The following is a 22080-nucleotide window of genomic DNA, read 5'->3' as shown; positions in this document are numbered from 1 at the left end:
TGTAATTAGATTTATTTAAAAACAGTAACTCGATGACTGTACAAATAGGTCAGTGTGATCTGGTTTGCAAATTACTGTTGTGATTACTTGAGATGCAAATACTTCCATTCTTGCAATGTATCTTTGGAAGATGGAGTGCAACTTATGTTCACTGCTCTGCTGTAGTGCTGTTCATGCAGTACCTATATTGTATTTCCAGAGTTACAAGCACCGGCAAGCACTTCTGTACTACCTGCGATTAAGCTCTTTTCATTCTTCAGGACAACTCAGCTTTTTTGATCCTAACATCTGATGAGGTTGTGCATGGATCGTGCTGTGTTGCATATACATTAACCAGTGTTTTCTAATTATGCTGCAGTTGATCACAGTCGAATTAAGCTAAACCAAGGTGACAATGACTATATCAATGCTAGTTTGATAAAAATGGAAGAGGCCCAAAGGAGCTACATCCTTACCCAGGTAATTGCTGGCAGTGGATAATAAAAATCATATGGTGATTGCAGTTGTTTTTCATGGGTTTTCTTTATTGTAAAACTAATTAAGTGTATATACAACATCTGTGTGTATATATAAGCACATACATAGAACAGTTTTACAGAAATGCTACATATTTCTTCCTGCTTCCTGTCAGCACTGACTGACTTTTTGTAGAGTATTTTGGCCGCTTTGCATATTTGACTTTAGACCCACCTAGGCTAGAAGCTAACATACTTCTAGAAATCTGCTTGTTGGCATATGACGAGCAACATTTAGATGTGGTTGAAATGAATCACGCTTCTACATGGAAGGTCAGCACAAAGGCTTCAGACCACTAGTCTTAAGTTGCTTGATAAATTCTCTGAATGGAGGTGAACCTCGCTTAATGGGAGGGCTTCACATTTACAGAACTGTATGTATGTACTTAAAGATGTTCAAAACCTATTTGAAATAACATACTTTAAATATAATGGGCGTTTATGTGTTGAGTGGGGCAGAAGTTAACTAAAATATATTAGGGAATTTCTTGCACCTGATGTTCTGTTTCAAATAAGCAGTATGTTCTACCACGTATTTCTTCTTAAACATCCTTCTGAAAGTGATGTTATTGTAGTATTTACAAATAACGTACCTCCTAATAACACGGTTATTGTATATTGGAAAACTTTTATACTTAGTGGTTAAACATTACTAAGTGTTTGGGGCAGTCGACTAGGAACAATACTGTTGCACATAGACCTTCCAACCTTAAACATCCAAGGATGTTTAAGACCTTCCAAAAGGTCTAAGTTGGGCAATGCTGATGCTTCTACCTTTAATGTGAGAGAGGAAAGCTATGAATACATTTTTTAGTGATGGGAATTCGGGGGGCGGGAGGGAAGTGGCTGTTTTTCACTGAATCTGTGAATTCCACACCTATCTATATAACAAATTTAAAAATATCCGGATACCCTGTTGTCTTATTCTAAGAGCTAGCAGCTGTGCCAGAATTCTTGTTTGTCCTAAATGTTCAGTTCCCTGGAGACAGTCCTGGTCTCTAATCTTGACTTTTTCTTTAGCCCTTCCTCCCACACTTTAGATAAAGGTAGACTGGGATTAATATTTTCAAGCTGCAGCTCTTCCTTCCTGTTTCTAGTGAATAAAGATAAATCTTTGAAGGAAGAAGTGTACAGTACAGTGTTTAATATGAAAATGACTGTGTGCCCACAGCTCTTACTCCACTTATTCAGGACAGGGGAAGTTGATCATAGGGTTGTACTGGTATGTAGAATAGTCAAATGTGCAGCTAACTGGTACTAGTTATCTTTTCTGATCCAGAATTTAATGGATTCAAGTGGCTTTATTAAATCCAGTCATTCTTTCTGAGGACCCTGGCCTGCTGTTCTGTTTGAGCAAAGTGATGGATAGCAAATATGAGAGGCACAATGATGCTGGTTTGTGTTGCCCAAAATTCAGAGCAATGGTTTTGGAGTAGAAAAAAGCAAAGGAACATAGCACAAACAGAAAGTTGTGAGGAAATCTACTTTGTGAATAGACAGTAGCCTTTAAAAGGAGTTATTTTGTTCAGTCCCAAAGCAGATCCACGAAGATTCTGGAAACTCATATAATTTGTTACTGATCTGGCATTGTTTCAGTCTTTTGAATGTTTGTCCATTCAGTCTAAAAATTTTCAAATATTACGAATAACAATGATGTATTGCAGAATAGTTTAACACAGATGTTAATTCTGCTTTTAGTTAGTCAGTGAGGTTTTATTTCCCCATTACTTTTGTATACCTTTCCTAAGAAAATTCTCTCAGCGTTTTTCACTCCCAGTTCTCTTCTTGCAAATGAGACTACTTCTCTCTTCCTGTTATGTGTGTGGGGAAAAGATTAACCGTGCTTTCATGGGTAAATTCATAGTGGGAAAATGGAACTTAAGCTGTATCACTGCATTTTTTTACAGTTTTAAATGAGAAGTTGCTTGTTACTTGTCTAAATTTATTGCCTAGTGCAGTAACTTTTACTGGGGAACATTGCACTGACATTAACAGAAAATAATGCTTATTTCTGGGGATTCTGTCTCTGCAGGGACCTTTGCCAAATACTTGTGGTCACTTTTGGGAGATGGTTTGGGAACAGAAAAGCCGTGGTGTTGTCATGTTGAACAGAGTGATGGAAAAGGGATCCGTAAGTACTTGCCCAGTTCTAGCTATGTGTTCATTGCATGTTTATGGCTTTTCTTTAAAAAAAACCACAAAAAAAACCAAAACCCCAAAACAAAAAAAACAACCCAAAGAATGGGGAGGGGAGGAGATGACCATAAGTAATTTCATCTAAGAAATTATACCTAGAATTGAACACCTGGTGAACTGATCTTAGTACAGTCAGAATATTATTCAGTTTGTAATTGTAGGTCCTAATTTCTTCTGAATTTGGCTGAAATAAGGCATGAACACAATATGGCTCCACACAAATGAATATTTGGTCTCTACTGCTAACCTAGGTATCTGAATATAGTTCTTTTCAGTGTACACAGATTGCACCTCTCAAAGGTCATTTACACCAAGCGTTCATTCACAAGCATTATGAAGTGGGTTTGAAGTAGTTAGGCACTTTGACTCCAGGTTTCCTTCACACAATAAGAGCTCTGATTATTAAATGTACCACCAAGGCCCATTGTTTCTCCACCAGTATCATTGTTTTACAAAATTCATTAGAGGTCTGACAAGAATGGAGGTACATTGAAAGTACTTCACCTGGCATCTGTCTTAAGCAATGATGTTCTGGGTGATGTGGAACGAGCTGTTAAACCAGCACTTTACTTCCTAGGACAAGTGTGGTGAGCTAAGTTCTGTCCAGACCTTTTAGGAGGTTTACATTAGACAAGACAGGCAGAAGATGAAGGGAAACAATAGAAGAACAAACAATTGGGGTTATTTTAAGTAATTTATCTTTGGATTGATAAAAAGTTTTGGTTCCTCTGGCACATGGAGTAGCTGCTGTCTTGAGAGGAAATGCTTCAGCCTTTCTGATGGTGGAGAAGACAGGAACCATCAGGCATGGTTTATATCCATGGGTCAGAGTTCTGCCTCTATCTAATTCCACAGCTGCCATCCTTAAAGTGGACTTGGCAGCTGTGCAAATTTGAGACAAAAGCGATTTTAAAGACTGATAGAAATGCACAGTCTAAAGTTGAATGTTACAGTGCAGTCAGTATAAAGACACTTTGGAGGATGGGTAGCGGGTATGTTGGGTATCCACCAGTGATAACTGGGTGGTACATGGTGTTGCATAATCGGGAAAGAATTCCCAATAATCAGGAAAGTTCTTGTGCAATGAGTTGTGTTTTAATAAACTGCAGTCTTGATTTTTGAGTGTTTTGCTTTTTTTGCAGTGCAAGTGAAATTTAATCTTTAAAAGAGATGCAGTAACCATATTTTTCAATAGTTTCTTCCCTTCCAACCATTCCCGCTCATTCTCTGCACTGCCAATAGTTTCGAACGAAATGAATTATTGTGATCCTTTAGGGCAGGCTGCTTACACTTCTCAGCAAGCAGCAATGGGGGAGCTACAGTGGAACACAACAAAATATTGTTTGCAGACACATTTGGTGGAGAAATTAGACCCAAAGCCAGTTGCTGTCTCTTTAATAATAATTTTTTTTAAAAGTGCAGAGAATTATAACTGCATTTTACACCCTTATAAACTAGAGGATGTATTTTGAATAAAAACTAGAATTGGTCTGGGCAAAACTAGTGTTAGTCTACCTATGAATAAAGTACTGAAGGGTTTTCTTATTTATTAAAATGCTGTCAGAAATCATCTTAGTCTTGAGAATGCTGTTCTTTTTTCATTGTTTTTCAACTTTAAAGCTATATTATTTGGTCTTTAATAAAAGAGGCATTAGCCGTGTCCAACAATCCATTCTTATTGCATGCTTAGGTATGGGCATATGGTGGTCATAATCCCATTTTAGAGGAGCAGTGCTTAGTGCCAGAAGTAGCAGGCCAGTTCTCCCAGTCACAATATCCTTAGATTCAACAGTCAGAAACGTGGTTGCAGACTTTCCTATTCATGTTGCTGACAAGTTTCTTTAGTTTCAGTTTCTTCATGCACACTGCAAAATGCGCTGCTTTTCTATTTGGTTGACTCATTTAAGGTTCTAGCATGTAGCAGTCTTTGTAAAACTGAGCTCTCTGGGAAACTTTCTTGAGAAAATTGAAATTCAGTCAGAAGTAGGTAATGAGAATGTTTGCTGAATGCAGGGGTTTTTTTTGTTTGGCTCTACTTTTAAACTGTGCCATGTAAAATCAAAATTATCTTGCTGCTCTTTTCATTTTTGTGGTGAGTGAATGGAGTAACCCAAAATCTCATCTGATGTTACACTTGCAAATTAGCAATGTTGTCATTCTCTGTATGTAGCTTATTTGTGGAATTCATAATACTTTTTCACAGAATGTTCTGCTCATGTTAACATCTATCTCTTCTTTTGAAATTTAAATATTTGACATGAGGATAATAAAATGCAGAGTAGACTAAAAGTCAGATTTTGGCAGAGTGTTGCAAGAGCTTTTATACTTAGAAAGTTATTAGAGTTTGTTTGTTTGTTTGTTCATTATTTTTGGTCTGACACAAGCTAAGGTAAATAATGGCTTTGGTGAATTCGATGAGATTCTATAGCTTCACAGTCTTTCATCTTACATGTAGAAGAAAGAGAGGTCTACCTAAATGAAGTTATCCTCAATCCTTAGGTATTTGCATAAGTTCAGTCAGGGTCAAAATAATTTGACTTATACAAAAGATTCACTGAAGATGTGGTTCTGCAACATGAAGGAAGACTGATACTCTTCACACTAGTATTGCTCCTCCTTATAATAAAAGCAGATGAAGATCATAAGAAAATGTTGTATTTAAGAATGTTTATTCCTTGCCTTTTACACAAACATAAATGGCATAAATGTCTCCTATTTGTTTTTAGATAAAGTGTGCACAGTACTGGCCACGGAAGGAGGAGAAAGAAATGTTTTTTGAAGATACAAACTTGAAACTAACGTTGATATCTGAAGATATAAAATCATATTACACAGTACGACAGCTAGAATTGGAAAACGTTACAGTAAGTACAGCAACTAGTACCAATCAGATTCTTCAGTCTCTCTGAGGTGATTCACCTCCTCATCAACAAGGTCTTGAAAAAGATGGTCACAAATTAATAGTAGACTTTGTTCTGGAATTGGTGATTCTGCATGAGATTGTTCTTCAGCCTCTAGTGTGTTGTGGAAATGAAACTCTTAAATATTTATGAAACCTCTCTAGGGAAACTACAATTGTTTTCATGTCTCAGCTGTACACTGAGTGAGAAGGTTAGTTTGTCACTACCTTTCAGAGAACCCTTTATAAAATCACTTAACAGATGGTCTAGTGCTTTTGTGTTAAGGCTGAAATAATTGCTTTTCCTGTCACTTAAGCTACCTGTTTGCCTGTGTCTTGTTCTAAGGTTTATTTTTAGGTTTTGGTTTAAATCTTCAGGTTTTGCATTGATGGCCTTCATCAGAAAGCAGGAACTGTTGTAGCCCTGGTCCTGCAATGAGCTGTATGGAGCTCGATACAAGGATCAGGCCACTAGCTGTAAGAGAAATAACTCTTCTTTTTCTTCTTTTCTTTTTCTTTTTTCTTTTTCTTGTTTTTTTTTCCTTTTTTCTTTTTTCCTTGTTTCTTTTTTCTCTTTTTTTTGGTTTTTTTTTCTTTTTATTTTTCCTTTTGCACAATACCAAAATAAAAATATACATGCTCTTTCCCACCCTTCTTCTCCTCTTCAACATTGCCCTGTATTAGAGCAGTGAGGGCTAATCTAAAGCTCCTTGGGGAGACTGGCTAAGGAAGAATACCATTAACTTTCGCTGAATACAGATCACTGAAGATAAGGTCCTGGTGCTGAGCTAGGTGTGTATGTTGCAACATGCTAGCCTGAGTTCTGTTCTGTCCTGGTACTGCTCACTACTAGAAGACACAGTTTTTCCTTTGCTCATCTATTAGCATCTTGCATGCTTCATCCTGCCAGGAAATGTGAGACAGCAGATATGAGTTTGTCTAAATTCTACCTGAGTAAGAATTCAGTTGATGTAGTTTGTGGTGTGTATTCACTATGACATCTGCCATAGACATGTTTGATGGTTGTAGCTCAGTATTCTAGGAGGATGTGACTACCAGCGGTTTAGTAGTTTTGAAGAAAGTATTCAGGTTGGGAGCAAATGTGTAAAGGAACAACTGTGATAGTGTAAGGGATTTGTATGGAGAAAGTGTAAAGGGCTTCTATAACTTGAGGTACTTCATTTTGAGAGATCTTCAAATGATATTCTGTCATTAGAAATTGGAAGGCAGTAGTGCCAGCTATCTCGTGGCGATACAAGCATTTGAACTGTACTGAAAAAACTAAACCATGTTATAAATAAGTAAATTTACTTATCCAGTTCCCTTTGCTCAAAATGGGAGACCTTCACAACAAGAGAAAACACAAGAAGTAATTCTTTGTAGTTAGTTTGTTAGCTATGCAGCTGTAAAAACTCCCTCGGACTGATGGAACTTTGTCATTTGAATTTAAGTCAGCTGTTCTAAAGATGTAGTGGAAGCAGTGTAGTCTGAGTAGCATACAAAGCTGAACAGGCACATGCCTCCATTCCATATAAATCAGAGTTATTTTCAAATGAAGTAGCTGAAATTTTACCCAAGGCACAGATTTGAAATTGACCTAAAGGTAAAAATGTCTAATGTCTAAAGCTGTATGTCTAAATATTTAAGTGACTATTTGCTAGGAAAATGAACGCAGAATTGTGTTTGCTGATGGGAACATTGTTGTAGGCAGCTGTGCTTTGAATACTTCTGAGTCGTGTATCCAAGCTAAAAGACTTCCTAAATACTGTTTTTACAGACACAGGAAACTAGAGAGATTCTGCACTTTCATTATACTACGTGGCCTGACTTTGGCGTCCCAGAGTCACCTGCTTCATTCCTCAATTTCCTGTTCAAAGTGAGAGAGTCTGGCTCACTTAACCCTGAGCATGGACCCGTTGTGGTGCACTGCAGCGCAGGAATTGGGAGATCAGGAACTTTTTGTTTGGTTGATACATGTCTTCTACTGGTAAGAACTACTTATTCTAGGTGATACGCTATTTCCGTAGAGTTATTTTGAGGAATGATTTGCTGTAGGCTTACTAAGAGCTGTGGTATGTTCTGTGAAGTATTGTTGCACACTGTTTCCCATTATCTTACTCATATTCTGGTTTGGGAGTGTATTCCAAGGCAGATCTCGTTCTTAACTGGCCATTTTGAGTCTGGAGAAAAGTCTTTAGAGAGATTTGCAAAGATAGGCTTCGCCCTCATGGTTAAGAAAAAAGAAAAAAACCCACTAGATGTCTGCTAAGTAGTAGTGTGAACTATCCTGAAACAATGCAAAATAAATGTAATGTGTTTCCTTTTAGAGAGACAACTTTGCCTGTAGGCAGGAGGAAATTGTCCTGACTTTAAGATAAAACTGGAGTTCCCTTGGCTTTATTCTGTCACTGTGAGAGCAGCTAATACAAAGAAGTCAGGCCTAAGTTAAAATGTTCTGTCCCCCACAAATTGTATTTTCAAAACAAAAAAGACAAAAAGGGGAAAATGGACAACATTTTGGAGGCCCAGTGTGTTTTGCCCTCTCTGTCTTTTTAGAGACCCAATAAATAGCTGCCAATACCAGTTTTTTATTAGTTTATTAATTCTGTAATATGGAGGGTAGTCTGAAGGCCCTACTACAAAATGAGTCATTGTAGTGAATCTCATCAGAGCATAAAGCATGTTTTAATTTTTTATCTTCAGATGGACAAACGGAAAGATCCTTCTTCTGTGGACGTTAGACAGGTTCTCCTCGAAATGAGGAAGTACAGAATGGGACTTATACAGACAGCCGATCAGCTCCGTTTCTCCTACTTAGCTGTTATTGAAGGGGCAAAATTCATTATGGGAGATGCTTCAGTGCAAGTGAGTACTATTGACTGCACAGCCTAAGGTAGTGAGCTGCAACTCTGTTTTAACTGTAGCAAATATGTGGGATGAACAGAATAGAAAGAAACTTTACATTTCATGCTTGCTTTGTCTTCAATAAATTTTTATATTATGGGGTTCTTAAATACAATGCTTTATGATCTGTCACGACCTAAAGTGTTGTATATAAGAACCTTCAAAAAAGTACCTGTAGTATAACAGGTGGCCTTGTGTACTTTTCAACACTGTAATTGGGGTGTAGACTGGCTGCATCGCCCTTGTCTTTCATTTCAGATAATAAAAATTTTCTAATATGCCAGAAGTTTAAGTATTATGATTAAATCCTGTAAGTTTGTTTTATGGTAAGCAGAACTCTAGCAACACAGATTCTATTTTGTGCTATTTATGTTTTCCAGAATTAGATTAAAATCTCTTGCATTTATAGCTGTTGTCTTCTGTGTACCGGATGTAGCTTAGGTTTGGAGTTCTTGTGTCTGTTTTTTCTTTCCTTTTTTTTCAACGCAAATGAACAGCCACTCTAAGAATAAATGAAAAGGTAGAGTATAAAGACCCTGCCATGTTAAAAGTTATAGTAGCTTACGTAAAAGAAATAGAAAAAAGCTTAATAGGGCTTTTCCTTCCCTGAAGGAACAGTGGAAAGAGCTCTCCAATGAAGACCTGGACCCACCACCTGAACATACCCCACCACCTCCCAGACCACCAAAGCGAACCTCAGAAATGCACAATGGAAGGATGCATGAACACACAGAATTCTTTCCTAAACATCAAGTAGTAGAGGAAGAGATTAGATGTTCGGTCAGCACTGCGGAAGAGATGGTTCCAGATGGCAGAGCTCGTTCATCTGTGCCACTGATTGCAGACAGGTAATTCATTTAGTTTCACACTTTTAACTGTCTCAAGAAAACTGTCCAGTTGGCTTACAGCGTTGAGAGGGTAGGACGTTTGCTCATAAATGGTATTTTATCCAGAAGGACCTGAGCTGACCTTGATCAAGTTAGTCTAATAGTAGTTCCAATGCAAAATCTTTTCAGTAAAGGTCTTACATGCATGTTTGTTTAACTTTGTGGATAAGCTAGGGCCTCTTACGGGATCCTGCTGGAGTAAAAGAAAAAGTGACGGCGTAATGAGGTGGTTTAGTCTTGATTTACATGCAGTATATGTTAAGTTACAGTGGAGCTCTTTCACTGCTTAGAGGCGGTACTAGCCATGTAGCTGAAAACTAGGCTGACTAGCTTTGGCTGCACTTAGAAATGTGAAATTAATTGTAAGCAATGCTACTTGCGATGAAAGGAGTAGAGGGGGCTCATGAACAGAGAACTTTTCTACCTGTCATTGTAATCTAAACTGTAAGGACTAATAAATGTGCAGAAATGCTGTGTACACGAGCAGTAGAACAGCAGAGGAGCCAAGGTTCCTGCCTGCTTAACCACTAGATGTCACTCCTGATTTATTGGAGTGGCATGGAACTGGTTGAAATCCGAATGCCTTGGTGTTGCTGGCATTCTGCATGTTAACTAGTTTTATTCAGAACAACCAAATGAATGCCACACAGAACAAAAAAAAAATCAAAATTTAAAAAATAAAAATAAAACCCCCTACACCCACCAGGGATGATCAAGGGAAAGTTTAGTGTTCCCCCACTAGATGGTCTCATAACAAGACATCTTCAGGTTCCCATAGGAATATTGGAATAAAATACCAAGTTTTAGTATTTTCCACAGAATTAAAGCCTTTTCAACAGATGCAGCTGGCAGGCTTGATGTATTTTATTTAGCTGAACCAGTGGGGGAGTGTGTGACTCTGGGAACTGGAGATTAGTGAGATGTGTTTCCAATAGTCTTTCTTCAGAACAAACCTCCTTTTAATTCCACATAGCGGAGAGGCTGACACCATGAGCTGAACCTGTTGTGTCCCTCCAAATTCTGCTGGAGGCAAGGAGATAAAACGGAAGTGTTTCCCTGCTCAACATGAAACAATGTTTTGATCAGGATTTTTCTTAATTCATTGGGGAGATTCTGGAAGTGAAATACTCAAATTCGAAACATCTTTACTAAGAAGAAAGGAAATCTTGGAAATAGGAATAGACACAGATGGAGGCTTAGCTACAAAAGAAGAAAATATTGCAACGGTAGCACCTCCCTCTTTCTTCCCTCGGTGACAGTATAGTTCTGTTACCAGAATATTTGCCTGGGATGTGAGATGGCAGCTAATGCTTTCCACGCCTAATGAAAAGCATGGATTTGAAGCTGGTGTCTTGTGTCTTCTCATTAGCTATATAAATTTGAATTTCTCAGTGAGTAAATGATTTCCTGGAAATACTGTACACAGTTTAGTGTAAATGAACATAAGACATGTCCAGCTCTAAAGAGCTCAGACTCAGATTCATTTCATTTATTATAGTCCCTTGTCTGAGGTTGGAGTTAGGTTATCCTCTGGAACTGCCCATCTTAATTGATTGTAGAGGCTGGCTTGGACCAGGCAGCTACCTTTTACCTTGCTAAAGTCAAATCCTATGTTACGCGATATTTCAGGCATACTAGGAAAGGCCAGGATTTGGATCCTGAGCTCCCTCGTTCTGTACCAGTACTGTTGCTGCAGGATCAGGCCTCCTTTGTGATCATCGCTCTTGTCCTCATGTCTGCGACAGTCAATCTAGAAGGGGGAAAGTGAAACTTGCTAGACAGGAGTGGGAAGGAGTAGAGAGTAGAGAAGCAGTCTGATGTGAAAGGATGTGGGACAGTGTGAGGCTGGAGGAAGTGGAGGGGTGGGAAATAGACATTGTGCTGGCAGAGGCAAGGGAAGAAGAAGCAGAATTCTTAAGCACGTGTATTTTCCTGCCCAGATACTGTAGTGTCTGGGATGGAAGGTTCCTGAGTTCTTCTAAACTTAAGCTGTCAGCAGACATCTAGGAAATCCCCCTGCAAAGCATCTCCCTGCTGGTTACCACCCCACTGGTTCTCACAGCATGGTCATGCTTTCTAAATTCAGCTGGAAGGAGTTGTACAGGAGATATAAAAGTTCCTGCTCAGTTAAGAAGCCTCTTTGGGTGTCAACATACTGCCAATGGGATGGCGGTCTAGTATCTAGGAACAGAACCATGTTTAGAGAGTATTAAAGGTGAGGACATCTTCAGTTCCATCGTTAAAAGCTATCACAATGCATTTAGCCACTCTAACTTATGGCTGCATGAGCAACCACAGTTCCATCATTTTCTGACTTTTGGGGCAGATGCTGGATTTTAGAACCTTAATATTCTCTTGACCTGGATGTAGGTTTGATTGGTGCTAGTTCACTACCTGTCTCAGTGCAGGTAGCACATTTGTGATAAGAAATGGGAGTAGGTGGTGTTTAAAACTAAGTCAGCTTATTCTTCAAAGGGCACAAAATATTCCCAAGCATGGCTTTTCATGACAAACATGTGCTGTTCTAAACCTGTAATTTAATGGCCAGAACTGTAAGAATTAGTAATAGGCTTTAGTTTGTCATCTGCTGCAGTTCCTGATAGCAAGAGATTTGCAGCTCTGTCTGTGGTGTTCAGTGGGTGAGGCTGTGCTCTTGGAGAGTCTGCATGGCTTCTCTCCTAAATGGAGAATCCAGTACTGAATATTTATGTCTTTGTCCTTAAGCACTAGTCAAGACACTGAAATTCGGAGGAGAACTGTTGGTGAAAATCTGCGTCTCTCACCCCACAAAGAAGAGTCGGTGAAGTCAGAAAACTCAGAAGAGGATGATGAGAACATGATAACAACTTGGAAGCCATTTCTAGTGAATATATGCATGTTCACTTTCCTCACGGCAGGAGCTTATCTCTGTTACAGGGTGTGTTTTCATTGATGGACATGCCAACAAGATCGACCCTGCAGAAAACACCAACGATTTGATCGGTTTGTAATAAGCTTCTCTGAAAGAAAGCTAATTGAGGCATGTGAGCCTTGTCTCAGTGGAGGTAGATCTTAGGTTGAAAGGCCAGAACTTCGGTTAGGGCTTAAAGAGAGAATTGATGCACTAGGGTTTTATCTAGCCCTGTGGTCCCAAGAACATAATATTCTAATCTCAGGGCCTTAAAATATTCAGGAGTAAGCAGAGAAAATGCCAAATAGTCTGTTTTCCTTTTTTTCTTTTTTTTTTTAAACTAAATAATAGAATTACAACACATTGTTGTTTTTAGCCTTTTTTAAAAAGCCAGTTCTTCTTCTTTTGTGTTTCAGAAAAACTAGGCACAAGTGAAACTTGCTTGTACTCTCCAAGTGTTGTAACCAAATACATGACTTATATTGATGAGGTCCCAAAAAAAGAGAAAGAAACCCACATACCTGAAGAATGTAAACTTTTTGGAAGAGACGGTGTTGGAGGAGGGGTGTTTGTGGTTGGTTTTTTGTTTTGGGTTGTTTTTTTTTTTTTTTAAACTTGCTTCATCATTAAAGACTGAGTTGTGGGCAGTGCCTGTGGTATTGATATATTTAATCTTGGCATAACTGTTCTTAAAGAGCTTATTGTTTTACATGTGTTTATAGAAACAGGCTTCTGCATTTGCTCAGGGTATCCCAACATGTCAAGCTCTTTTCTTTTTTTTCTTTTTTTTTTCCTTTTTTCTTTTGTTTTTAGTAAGTGTATCTCCTCATTGACTTTTGTTGCACTCTACTTGCACATATGCCTATTTACATTGCACCATCCTTTGTAAAGCTGTTTTTACCTTTGTATTCTGGGTTAGGAGAGGATGAGGGGAGAGGGAGACACAGGAAGGGAAATTCAACCAAAACATGTCCACCAGCATTTTGCAGCTGTGCAGCTGGCATTCAGAAGGACTAGTTCGTAAACCTCATCATTTGGAATGTAAAATGCAGTTTCACTCTACATCTGCTCCGTAAGAAATAGCACGCTTCCTGCAAGGGCCAGAGAGGTAACATACTCAGAGGCATTGCAGGCAATGAACAGGAAAGCATTTCAATAAATCCAGAGCAATTAATGCTGTGGCAGCTTCCTTAAGATGTAAAAAGTTTAACAGCAGACATGTTGGTCTGTGAACGTATCAGTTGGCTTATGATGCAAGCGTTTGTGTGTTCTGCTTTTTTTAAAGCAAAGATTTAAAATACTGGCTTTAGTTTGGCTTGAAGATACGCTCTTCGGTAATTATCGGACATGGTGGTGTAAGAGGGTAGGTCTTGCACCTCTGCCGACAGGGTTGTTGCTATCCTAAGGTAAGCTAAGGGAGATGGGTGGTCTTGTCCTATGCCACGCTGTGTCTACGTTGTTTTGCTCAGTCGGTGGGCCCGTTCTGCAGGCCCGGGGCTTGGTAATGTAAAGTGCTTGTAAATAAGGATTTGGGTGCATTGGTAGAACTGTGACTGGATGTTGGCATTGCACTAAACAGTCTTAGTCAATGCCGTTCCTCTTGTTAGTACCAAATTATTAATAGTTTAAACAATAGCAGCAAAGATTTCTTTGCTCATGTCATGGTGCAGAGGATAGGAGTAAACTCACTACTGAAAGTTGTAGTGATTGAAACTAAACCATGACAGCTGATTTGCAACAGTGTTACTAGTCAGTTCTTGTTATTTTTAAAGGCTTTCTAGATTTATAGCACTTAATCACCATTCTCAGTGCAAACATCACTATGGAGTGAGTATCTTATGTAAGTCTCTCTCCACTCCATATTTATTTTTGCAGAGCTGTCTCTAGGTGTAGCTCTTTTCCTTCAGTGAATAAGTTGGTGAACTGGGCGGGGTGGGGGGAGTTATTTCTATTTTGTGTTTTGTTAAGCTTGCATCAAGGGCTTTTCAAAAGTACAATAATAAATCCTCAGGTAGTACTGGGAATCAATACTTTACCTGTGAGACTGTTGGTCAGACCAGTACTTGAAAGGAGGAATGTTGTAATCAGTCAATATTTAGTTATATTATTGGAAACATGAAAAATGAGTATAGAAAAATGGTAATATATAATGGCTCATCTGTGTATTTAAGATGCAGTATGTGATTGCTTTGTCCCCACTATCCTCTCCATCATCTGGTAGAATATTGTTCTAAGGCAACATTTGTACCCCATTTGTATTAGAATGCATGTAAAGTCTTCTAGTGTCCTGATTAAATACCATGTGCTTGAAAGGTGAAAGAACTTATATTTCTGCTTACTGATGTGCCCAAATTATATTTGCATGAACTGATCATTAAGTGGCTGTGGTTCAAAGGGTGTTGCTGAAAGTATCTTCGTTCAGCGATAGACTGATTTGGTGTTTATCAGATAACATGTACTCGCCTAATACTTGGCATGACTTCCTATTGAATTTCTGCGTACTCAGTGTAACCCGGTTGTTTAGCATGGTTCATTTCAGCTGAGTAAGTATAGTACAGACATTCCAGAGAGTTTCGTAAGCCATATTCACACCTCACCTCTGGTCACTTGAGGCAAGCAATAGCTCAGCGATTTCAGGGTATGACTTGCTGTGCTACCTTCAAAGCTGCACTGGAGGAGGGAGAGGAAAGCCTCTTCTGCAAGATCTCAACAGCATTCTTTGATCTGCAGGAATACAGGCTCCGGAAGCGGTGGCCCATTTTAAAACAAACAAACAAAAACCACCTCCATACTGTTCCCAAGAGGGAATATTTTAAATGGTAGGCTTGAGAGGAAAGCAAAGCATCCTTCCTTTTGAATCCAGAATAATTCACTTGCCAATGATTCTACCAAGAGCAAGTTTCTGCAGATGACAAAAAAGTTTTGAACATCCCCCTTTCTGCCCATGTATTTTGCCATTTCTTTCAGCTGTTACAAATCCAAACTTACTTACACTGTCCTGGGATAGACAGTGGAATAGCCCACAAGCCCAGGGAGGTGTGTCTAAGGCTTATAATACTGAACTGTAAACATTTTTGTTTTGATGTCCTGTATATGTATGTAGTAGTTTGGGTGTGTATATACAGTAGCGTTTCAAAGTGGGTGTATTGGTTAATCTATTCTTGGAAAATGGACAAACATCCATGTTAAACTTGTTAGAAAGTTAGTGAGCTGCTCTGCTATATGCCTTAAGCAAATATTTACTCATCAGGTCTTTCTTTTTTACAGATTGCCATAGAATAAACTTTTTTAAAAAAAATAAAAAAAACAAAAAAGCTAAATGTTTTGGTATAATACATTTTCAGGTATCTTGTCTTTTGTGTAAGCCGCTGCAAAGACCTCACAGGTTATAGTAAAATTGTACAGTTTTTCAATTTCCCATACAAGTTTTCAGTTCTCATTTTAGTTGTAACAATAAAATTCTTTTTTTAAAGAACGTACATGAGAGTCTTATTGCTTCTTGTCTTCTCAGGGCTAGAGCCACTGGCTACTGTTTTGAACCACTTGCAGATTGGGACTAGCATGATGTTTGGTGGGTTTTTTTGTAGAGGAAAGTAACTTAAACGTTACTGTAAGAACTTCCTTGTAGGTCAGAGCTCCAGTAAAGGAGAAGCAGTGAAATAAATAAGTAGCCCATGTCTCCCCCTGACACATACATCTCCCTCCTCTAGTATTTCACTTTAGACAGTTAAATTTTAACTACCTTGGCTCAGGAAACAGTGTAATATAAAAAGTGTAGTAACTCTCAAGCACAAGAGGTTCAGTTGTGCCTTAACCCAAACCTGCATGTGGTAGGGATAGGGCAGCATACTTACAGCAGTCATCCAATTTCCATGTTGTTTAGATTAAAGTATTTACCTTTTTGTTTATATGTTTAAGGACAGCTACAAATGGAGAAGAGGTGCTTGCAAAGAGAATTTTCAGTAGTTTCATAAAGTGGTATTAAAACAGCTGCGGTGAGTTTTAATGCACTGCCCCTCAGAAACTGTCAGCACCTCATTCTTTGGGTTTAAAGCCCAGCTCAGGCAAAGTTGACTGAGCTGCCCTGTCTCTGACATGTCACTGGCTGTTTCCCTTTCCCCTTCTGGTGAAGGGGAAGAGTAGGGCAGAGAGGCCTGGGGAAGTAGAGGATTTACCAAAGTAGAAAAACTTCTTGCCCCTGCTTTTAAATGGATCTGTAAATTAAAAGCAGAGTTACAGCACAGATAAGCAGCGCATTAAGTTTTAATTTGTTCTACAACAGCATGACCTAAACACCATAGTCCTGCTATTCAGAGCTCATCAGTAAAGACTTCAAGTGTATAAGCAAGCTGCACATTTCCAGACTAAATCCCAAGAGCAGAACAGTAGCTCAGTCTGTTTCAATAGTATAAGCCTGAACCTTTCACAGACAGCATACAGAATGGGTGCATTACACACATACTGCATATCAAGCTAAGGTGCATGTCAATTAAGTATCTTAATTCCCTGTGGGGGTTTAATGCCTTACACTTGTCTGCAACACTACAAGCACATCAGTATGAAACACTTGCAGGAACTTGTCTCAAATGTTTTATTAGAATTTTAGAAAACAGTATGAAATCCAACAAATAAATACTGAATAGAAAAGTAATATATATGTAAAAAAAAAATATACACACACAAGCCAAACCCTTTCAAGTATTTCACCTGAAGCCAGGCTTCTCTTTATGGCTACCCTCCACTAAGTTACCCAAGTGTTGAGTAAGGAGCCTGACAATGGGTGTATGCTTATGAGAAGTCTTGATCTGTGACTAAATAAATTTAAAAACAACCAACCTCAACAACTTCTACAGAGTTGTCCGTATGTCAGTCAGACCTGCACATGGCAAATACAATACATACCTTCCTGTTGTAAACTGCAGAGGATATACACTCGGTACATACCCTTGTCAGTTCTTGCTTGAACCTATCTTAAGTTACAATGCTTATGAAGAAGTTGGCTTTTGAACTAACAGGCTTTCCTTCTGCAACTAAATTGTGCAAGAAAAGGAAACCAAGCAATGCCACTAGATTTTTTCTAATGTATGTGGCAGTTAATGTAAATGATCTGTTGTCTGCTAGTTTCTAGACAGACTGTTGGAGAGTGACCATTTCTCACCTCTTTGAGAAATGCCAAATTAATAAAATACTTTATGGGAAAATAGATCACGTTTGACTTACAGTTTGAGCAGGGGCAGATAATTCCAGTGAGATGGGGATTTTAGCTCAAGTGACAACCTGGTTCCATATTCTAAGAGATCCTAGTTTTTATTCATCCAGCACTTGATATTTCATCATGTGCTGAGACAATGAGAAAACGTATTCCAGTCTACTTAGTGTAGACTGCAAACTCTCCCCCCTTTGGAGATAAACCTGTACTCTGTCAGTATGCAGCACGTATATAGCAGGGCATAAGTAAACCAGACACTGATAAACAACAAAACAAAATCCTCACATGTGGCTGTGAGGACAAGTATGATTCAGCTCCTCATATTCCTCTACTAAAATACTGTGATTTCAATTTCAGCCTCTTGTTGTACAGTTTCTCTTAATTCACAGCAAATCCTGTCCATTTTCTCAAAGGCTTGCCGCCCCTTTTCACCTATGGAGAAAGAGAAAACATATCGCAGGCTGAGGAAGAGAAAGCCGTTAGAAACACCCTGAGAAATGTGATACTCTAGAAATACTTCTGTTGTGACCTTGTTGGGAACTGACAAGAACTCTCAGTAGTGACAAACACATCTCTAAGGGAATAGTTTTCCAAAAACTGCTGGAAGCCACCATGGAAAATCAGGCCTTCTGTAAATGTTTCCACATGAGTAACAATTTGGAGCATCACAGTTGGAAAACTTGTTTTGTGATACATGTGAATCTGAGTGTTTCTGTGAAGCAAGTCTGGAGATCCCCAGAACTAAGCATGAATTGAAGGGGTTTTAGGAAGAACAGAACAGGGAAATTCTGTCTCCTATTTAAACTAGACATCCTCTCTAGCAGCTGTGCATTTAAGATATTTAGCCTGGGCGAATGTTCCTGTGCCCTCAGCAGAAGTACAAATACCAGACAGTAGCAAATTGGGAACACTAACATTTCATTAGCAGCAAAATTCCACTGTAGATTTTCTGAATTCAGGTGAAGTAACAGGTAACGAACCAGCGTAAAATCCATTTTGTTTGTACTCTACCCCTCCAGCATTCAGAGTGAAACCATTTGAAGAATAGGAACATCAAAATTAGAAGTAACCAGTCAGTTTGTAGGTGGCTAGAAGAGATTACCAGTCCAAAGAGTCTGGTATTGTTCTGATTTATATAAAAGATCTTTAAATCAGTTTAGCTAATCTCAGAGGCTGGAAGAGGCTTTACTGTGACCTGCCAGATTCAAATGTCCTTTTTACAAAATCTAGGAGGAAAAAATTGCTGATGCCAGTACTACTATTAAGAAGTACTCCAGCAGCACTATCAGCACTTTCAGTACTTATCTGCCACTTCTTTAAAAAGTTTAGTGGTTCTTAAAGCACTTTATCCTACAGAAATCTCCTTGGTCCGGTTCTACAAACTTTCATGGGAATGTTTGGTTATTATATGTGATACAAAGTTTATCTTAATGGCATGAAATAGCTGTTCATGAAACATTTCCATTGTCCTCGATGTGTTCAGGCTGAACTTCAGGCCTGTTCTGGTTCTGCACTATTTCACATTATTTTTTCAGAATCTGTATTTTAAGGTTGTACTTACCAAAGGATAACATTGTTTCCCTGGCTGCATTCCTAACTTCCTCTGTTTCAGATTGGCACAGGTGGGCAACCTGCTCAATACTCTCAACACCCTGTTTAAAAGAAAAACTTGAAACAGTAGCTTTTCAGCAAGCATTTTGATTAACTTTTTTTTTTTAAAAAGATAAACAAATACATAGTAACTCCCATCTCTTCTTGCATTCCAATTCTACTGTGACCTTTCTTTTCTCCCTCAACATACCAGCTTGCAGTCAATTTTTCTGAGCATGATCTCATCTCTGCTACTTTCTCTCCTGTTTTAGGGCATGAAAAAGTATAAAAGTTGTAGGGAAGAGCTCACTGCTGCAGTACCATTAAATTAGCATAAACCAATCAGCACCTTCACTGAAAGAGTTAATGCAGGTTGTGCAAGGGCAACAGTTGCTTTGCAAATCTGACTTTGAGAATAAGACTCTGATTTGTTGGGCCTGTCTTGTGACTACATGTTTGTAGAAACTGTCCTCGCAATAATCCCATGTGTGCAAACTAACTTATTACAGACTTGTGGCTGTTGGAAAGCTTTAAATCTGATCTGACAGTTTCTTATAATAGCAATGCAAATATTACTTTTATTTTCTGACTATAATCAGCTATTGTTAAACAAAGATGAACTGATTTAACTTTAGATTTCTGTAGTTAAAGCTGACTCCATATATAGCTGACTGTTGCTCATTTTTCTACATGCTAGGTGTCCCCCAGTCAGACAGTGTCTGTTGTCCATCACCACTGACAATATTGCAGAAGTTAGAAAACATCCTTTCTGCCGTTGTACTGTGCTTGTCACATCAAACTGAGACACTCCAAGGTGCCTGCAGCTCCCTCTGCCTGCTGCTTTTTGAATAGCATTAATAGTTTGGAACTTCGGCAGCCAAAGAATTCATTAATTCCAAATAGAAGGAAGCTGAAAAACTAACCCTACCAGCTTGGAAAAAAAAAAAAAAAAAAAGGCAGCAGCTATATACACTTTTGCATCTAGCAATTTTGGCCAGACATGCACAGAAAAAGCAGAGCTGTAAATACTTACTCTGAGGTTTTTAAGGGCCAAACATGCAGCTTGCTGAAGTCTTGCATCACAGTCAGCTAAAACATCAGTGTAAAAAAAGAGAGCCTAGATGAAAAAAGAGAAGGAAAAAAATAGAAGAAAGGCTTTATAAACTGACATCAGCACTATTTTACCTCTCTTGAATTGAATAAAGGATATAGACAAATCACTTGAGCACTGATGTAGTTTAGTTCTAGTTAACAGATTAATGAAGTGCAGAGCAGATAATAGTGCTATTCTAGGATAAAACAAGTTCCATGTATTTCAGCATCTATTTAGAAAAGCCAGTAAGAACTGCAGTCTTTACCTTTTCCCTGAAGTTCTTGTTTGCTGCCGCACGGGAGAGGCAGGATGTGGCTGCTTTGCTGACGCGGTGGTTGTCATCTAGCTGCAAAATCCCAAGCAGCCGTAAAGTCTGTGGTAGAGGTTGGAGTTTGTTCAGTCGCTTTCCTTTCAATTTTTTAAGGCTCTTTAGCCGTCCAGGGCATTGTAGCTCCTCAATTAGCATTACTGCAAGTGAAAGGACTCAACTTCACTAACTGACAAATGAAGACGTTACCAAGAGAAGACAAACTCCTCTCTAATTCAGTCTCCTTTAGCCACACGGAGTTATTCACATGGCTAATAAGCAAGCCAAGCACGGCAGGAAGCAAATCAGGATGACTGCCCCTTTCACCTTCTTTCCCTGTCATTGTTTCATTTCCTCCTATGCCAAGACTGTCTGACAAATGGAGCAGAGATTATTATTTCACAATATTGAGTTCACAGGGTGCAGCGAAGCCCTGGTCCTTGTAGGACCTGGGTGTATTGAGTACAACATACAGTGCAAAAGAACTCCTGCGCCTTTGGACATTAGGACAAGTGGAGTAGTCCTAAAATAAGGAAAACACGATCAAGCAAAATATTTTAACATCTCTGAAAGATCTTGCTGTACTGGCCAAAGAGAAAACCCTCTATATTTAAAAAATAAAAAAGAAAAAGAAATCAGATACTGGATTGACAGTTTCAGTTTGAAGAATATTCCAGGTCTTTTTCAGTGACTAGCAATGCACAAGTTCTCAGTTCCCCACCAGACGAGTCATCTGCATCAAAGAAAGACTAAACATGCAGCCAATATCAGGACTGTTTTTAAAAGAATTCTTTTCTGACACAGACTAAGTTTTAAAAGTACTTTCACATGTTGGACTAGGCTTCAGCAAGATACTGGCTACCTTGTGCCAGAAAATGCACGTTAGTAACCTCTGAAATTTTACTGCCATTATCTGTGTCTGATTACAACTGCAATAGTCACACAAAGCTACAGACATTTAGTCAGTCCTTGAATCTAGCTGTAGATTGTTGCCAACTTTGTTTCTGCTTTAACTTCAGAATATCACAGAACGCACTTTAGGGCTCTTAAGATAAATATATCCTTCACATCTCTGTTTTGTTTCTACCCGGCTAGATACGGGACTCAAGCACGTCTTTCCTGTTCTAATTAAAATTGCATGGTCATAAAGGGAATTAAAATGGAAACAAATTGTCAGTGCAATGGTTGGACTGTTTTTTGTTCTGAAAGCATATCTTGAGTAGTAACCTGGAGAGCAACAGCCAGCTGCTGGGCTTGTGAGTTCAAGCGAAGGAGCCAAGCACTGCCATTACCTTCTTTAGCAAGTTTTCCCAAGTGTTTCTCCAGGCTGATAATGTGGTGTTTCTCCAGGTAGCTATAAAATTGGAATAAAGTAACCGGTTCTGTTTGGAGGTACAGAGAGGGGAGCAACCCGTCACAGGTGATGATCTGCTCTAGCAACCTCTGCAATACTGAAAGTAACACAGAAAAGAACAAATGAGAAAATGAAAGGTTGGTTAGATGTAAGCTGCTTAAAACAAGTACATACAAGTTTTAGTCTATTTTTAAAATGCACAAGGACAATTTTTAGCCTTGAAATAAAATGAAACC

The 22080-nt window shown here is 38.7% G+C and overlaps 2 protein-coding genes across 9 annotated transcripts in view; one reads left to right on the top strand and one right to left on the bottom strand.

The window, feature by feature from the left end:
* PTPN1 (protein tyrosine phosphatase non-receptor type 1) overlaps window positions 1-15770 on the top strand; it is a 48061-nt gene extending 32291 nt beyond the window's left edge. The window contains exons 3-9 of one of the 2 annotated variants that reach the window (XM_069805398.1): window positions 359-459; window positions 2548-2646; window positions 5438-5575; window positions 7388-7597; window positions 8314-8475; window positions 9127-9362; window positions 12126-15770. In XM_069805398.1, coding sequence (XP_069661499.1) covers window positions 359-459; window positions 2548-2646; window positions 5438-5575; window positions 7388-7597; window positions 8314-8475; window positions 9127-9362; window positions 12126-12333 — 1154 coding nt within the window. In that variant the 3' untranslated portion in view covers window positions 12334-15770. The remainder of the gene's footprint in view (window positions 1-358; window positions 460-2547; window positions 2647-5437; window positions 5576-7387; window positions 7598-8313; window positions 8476-9126; window positions 9363-12125) is intronic. The other variant, XM_069805405.1, reaches the window with a different exon arrangement.
* Window positions 15771-16868: 1098 nt separating this feature from the next.
* Window positions 16869-22080, bottom strand: part of RIPOR3 (RIPOR family member 3) — a 54631-nt gene continuing 49419 nt past the window's right edge. For all 7 annotated transcript variants that reach the window (XM_069805332.1, XM_069805375.1, XM_069805366.1 and 4 more), the window contains 5 exons: window positions 21783-21941; window positions 20449-20651; window positions 20124-20207; window positions 19062-19152; window positions 16869-17932 (listed from right to left, as the gene is read on the bottom strand). In XM_069805332.1, coding sequence (XP_069661433.1) covers window positions 17832-17932; window positions 19062-19152; window positions 20124-20207; window positions 20449-20651; window positions 21783-21941 — 638 coding nt within the window. In that variant the 3' untranslated portion in view covers window positions 16869-17831. The remainder of the gene's footprint in view (window positions 17933-19061; window positions 19153-20123; window positions 20208-20448; window positions 20652-21782; window positions 21942-22080) is intronic.

Source organism: Haliaeetus albicilla, chromosome 2 (assembly GCF_947461875.1).
Source record: "Haliaeetus albicilla chromosome 2, bHalAlb1.1, whole genome shotgun sequence".
In the NCBI taxonomy this organism is placed as follows: domain Eukaryota; kingdom Metazoa; phylum Chordata; class Aves; order Accipitriformes; family Accipitridae; genus Haliaeetus; species Haliaeetus albicilla.
This window is presented reverse-complemented; position numbering and strand designations above follow the sequence as displayed.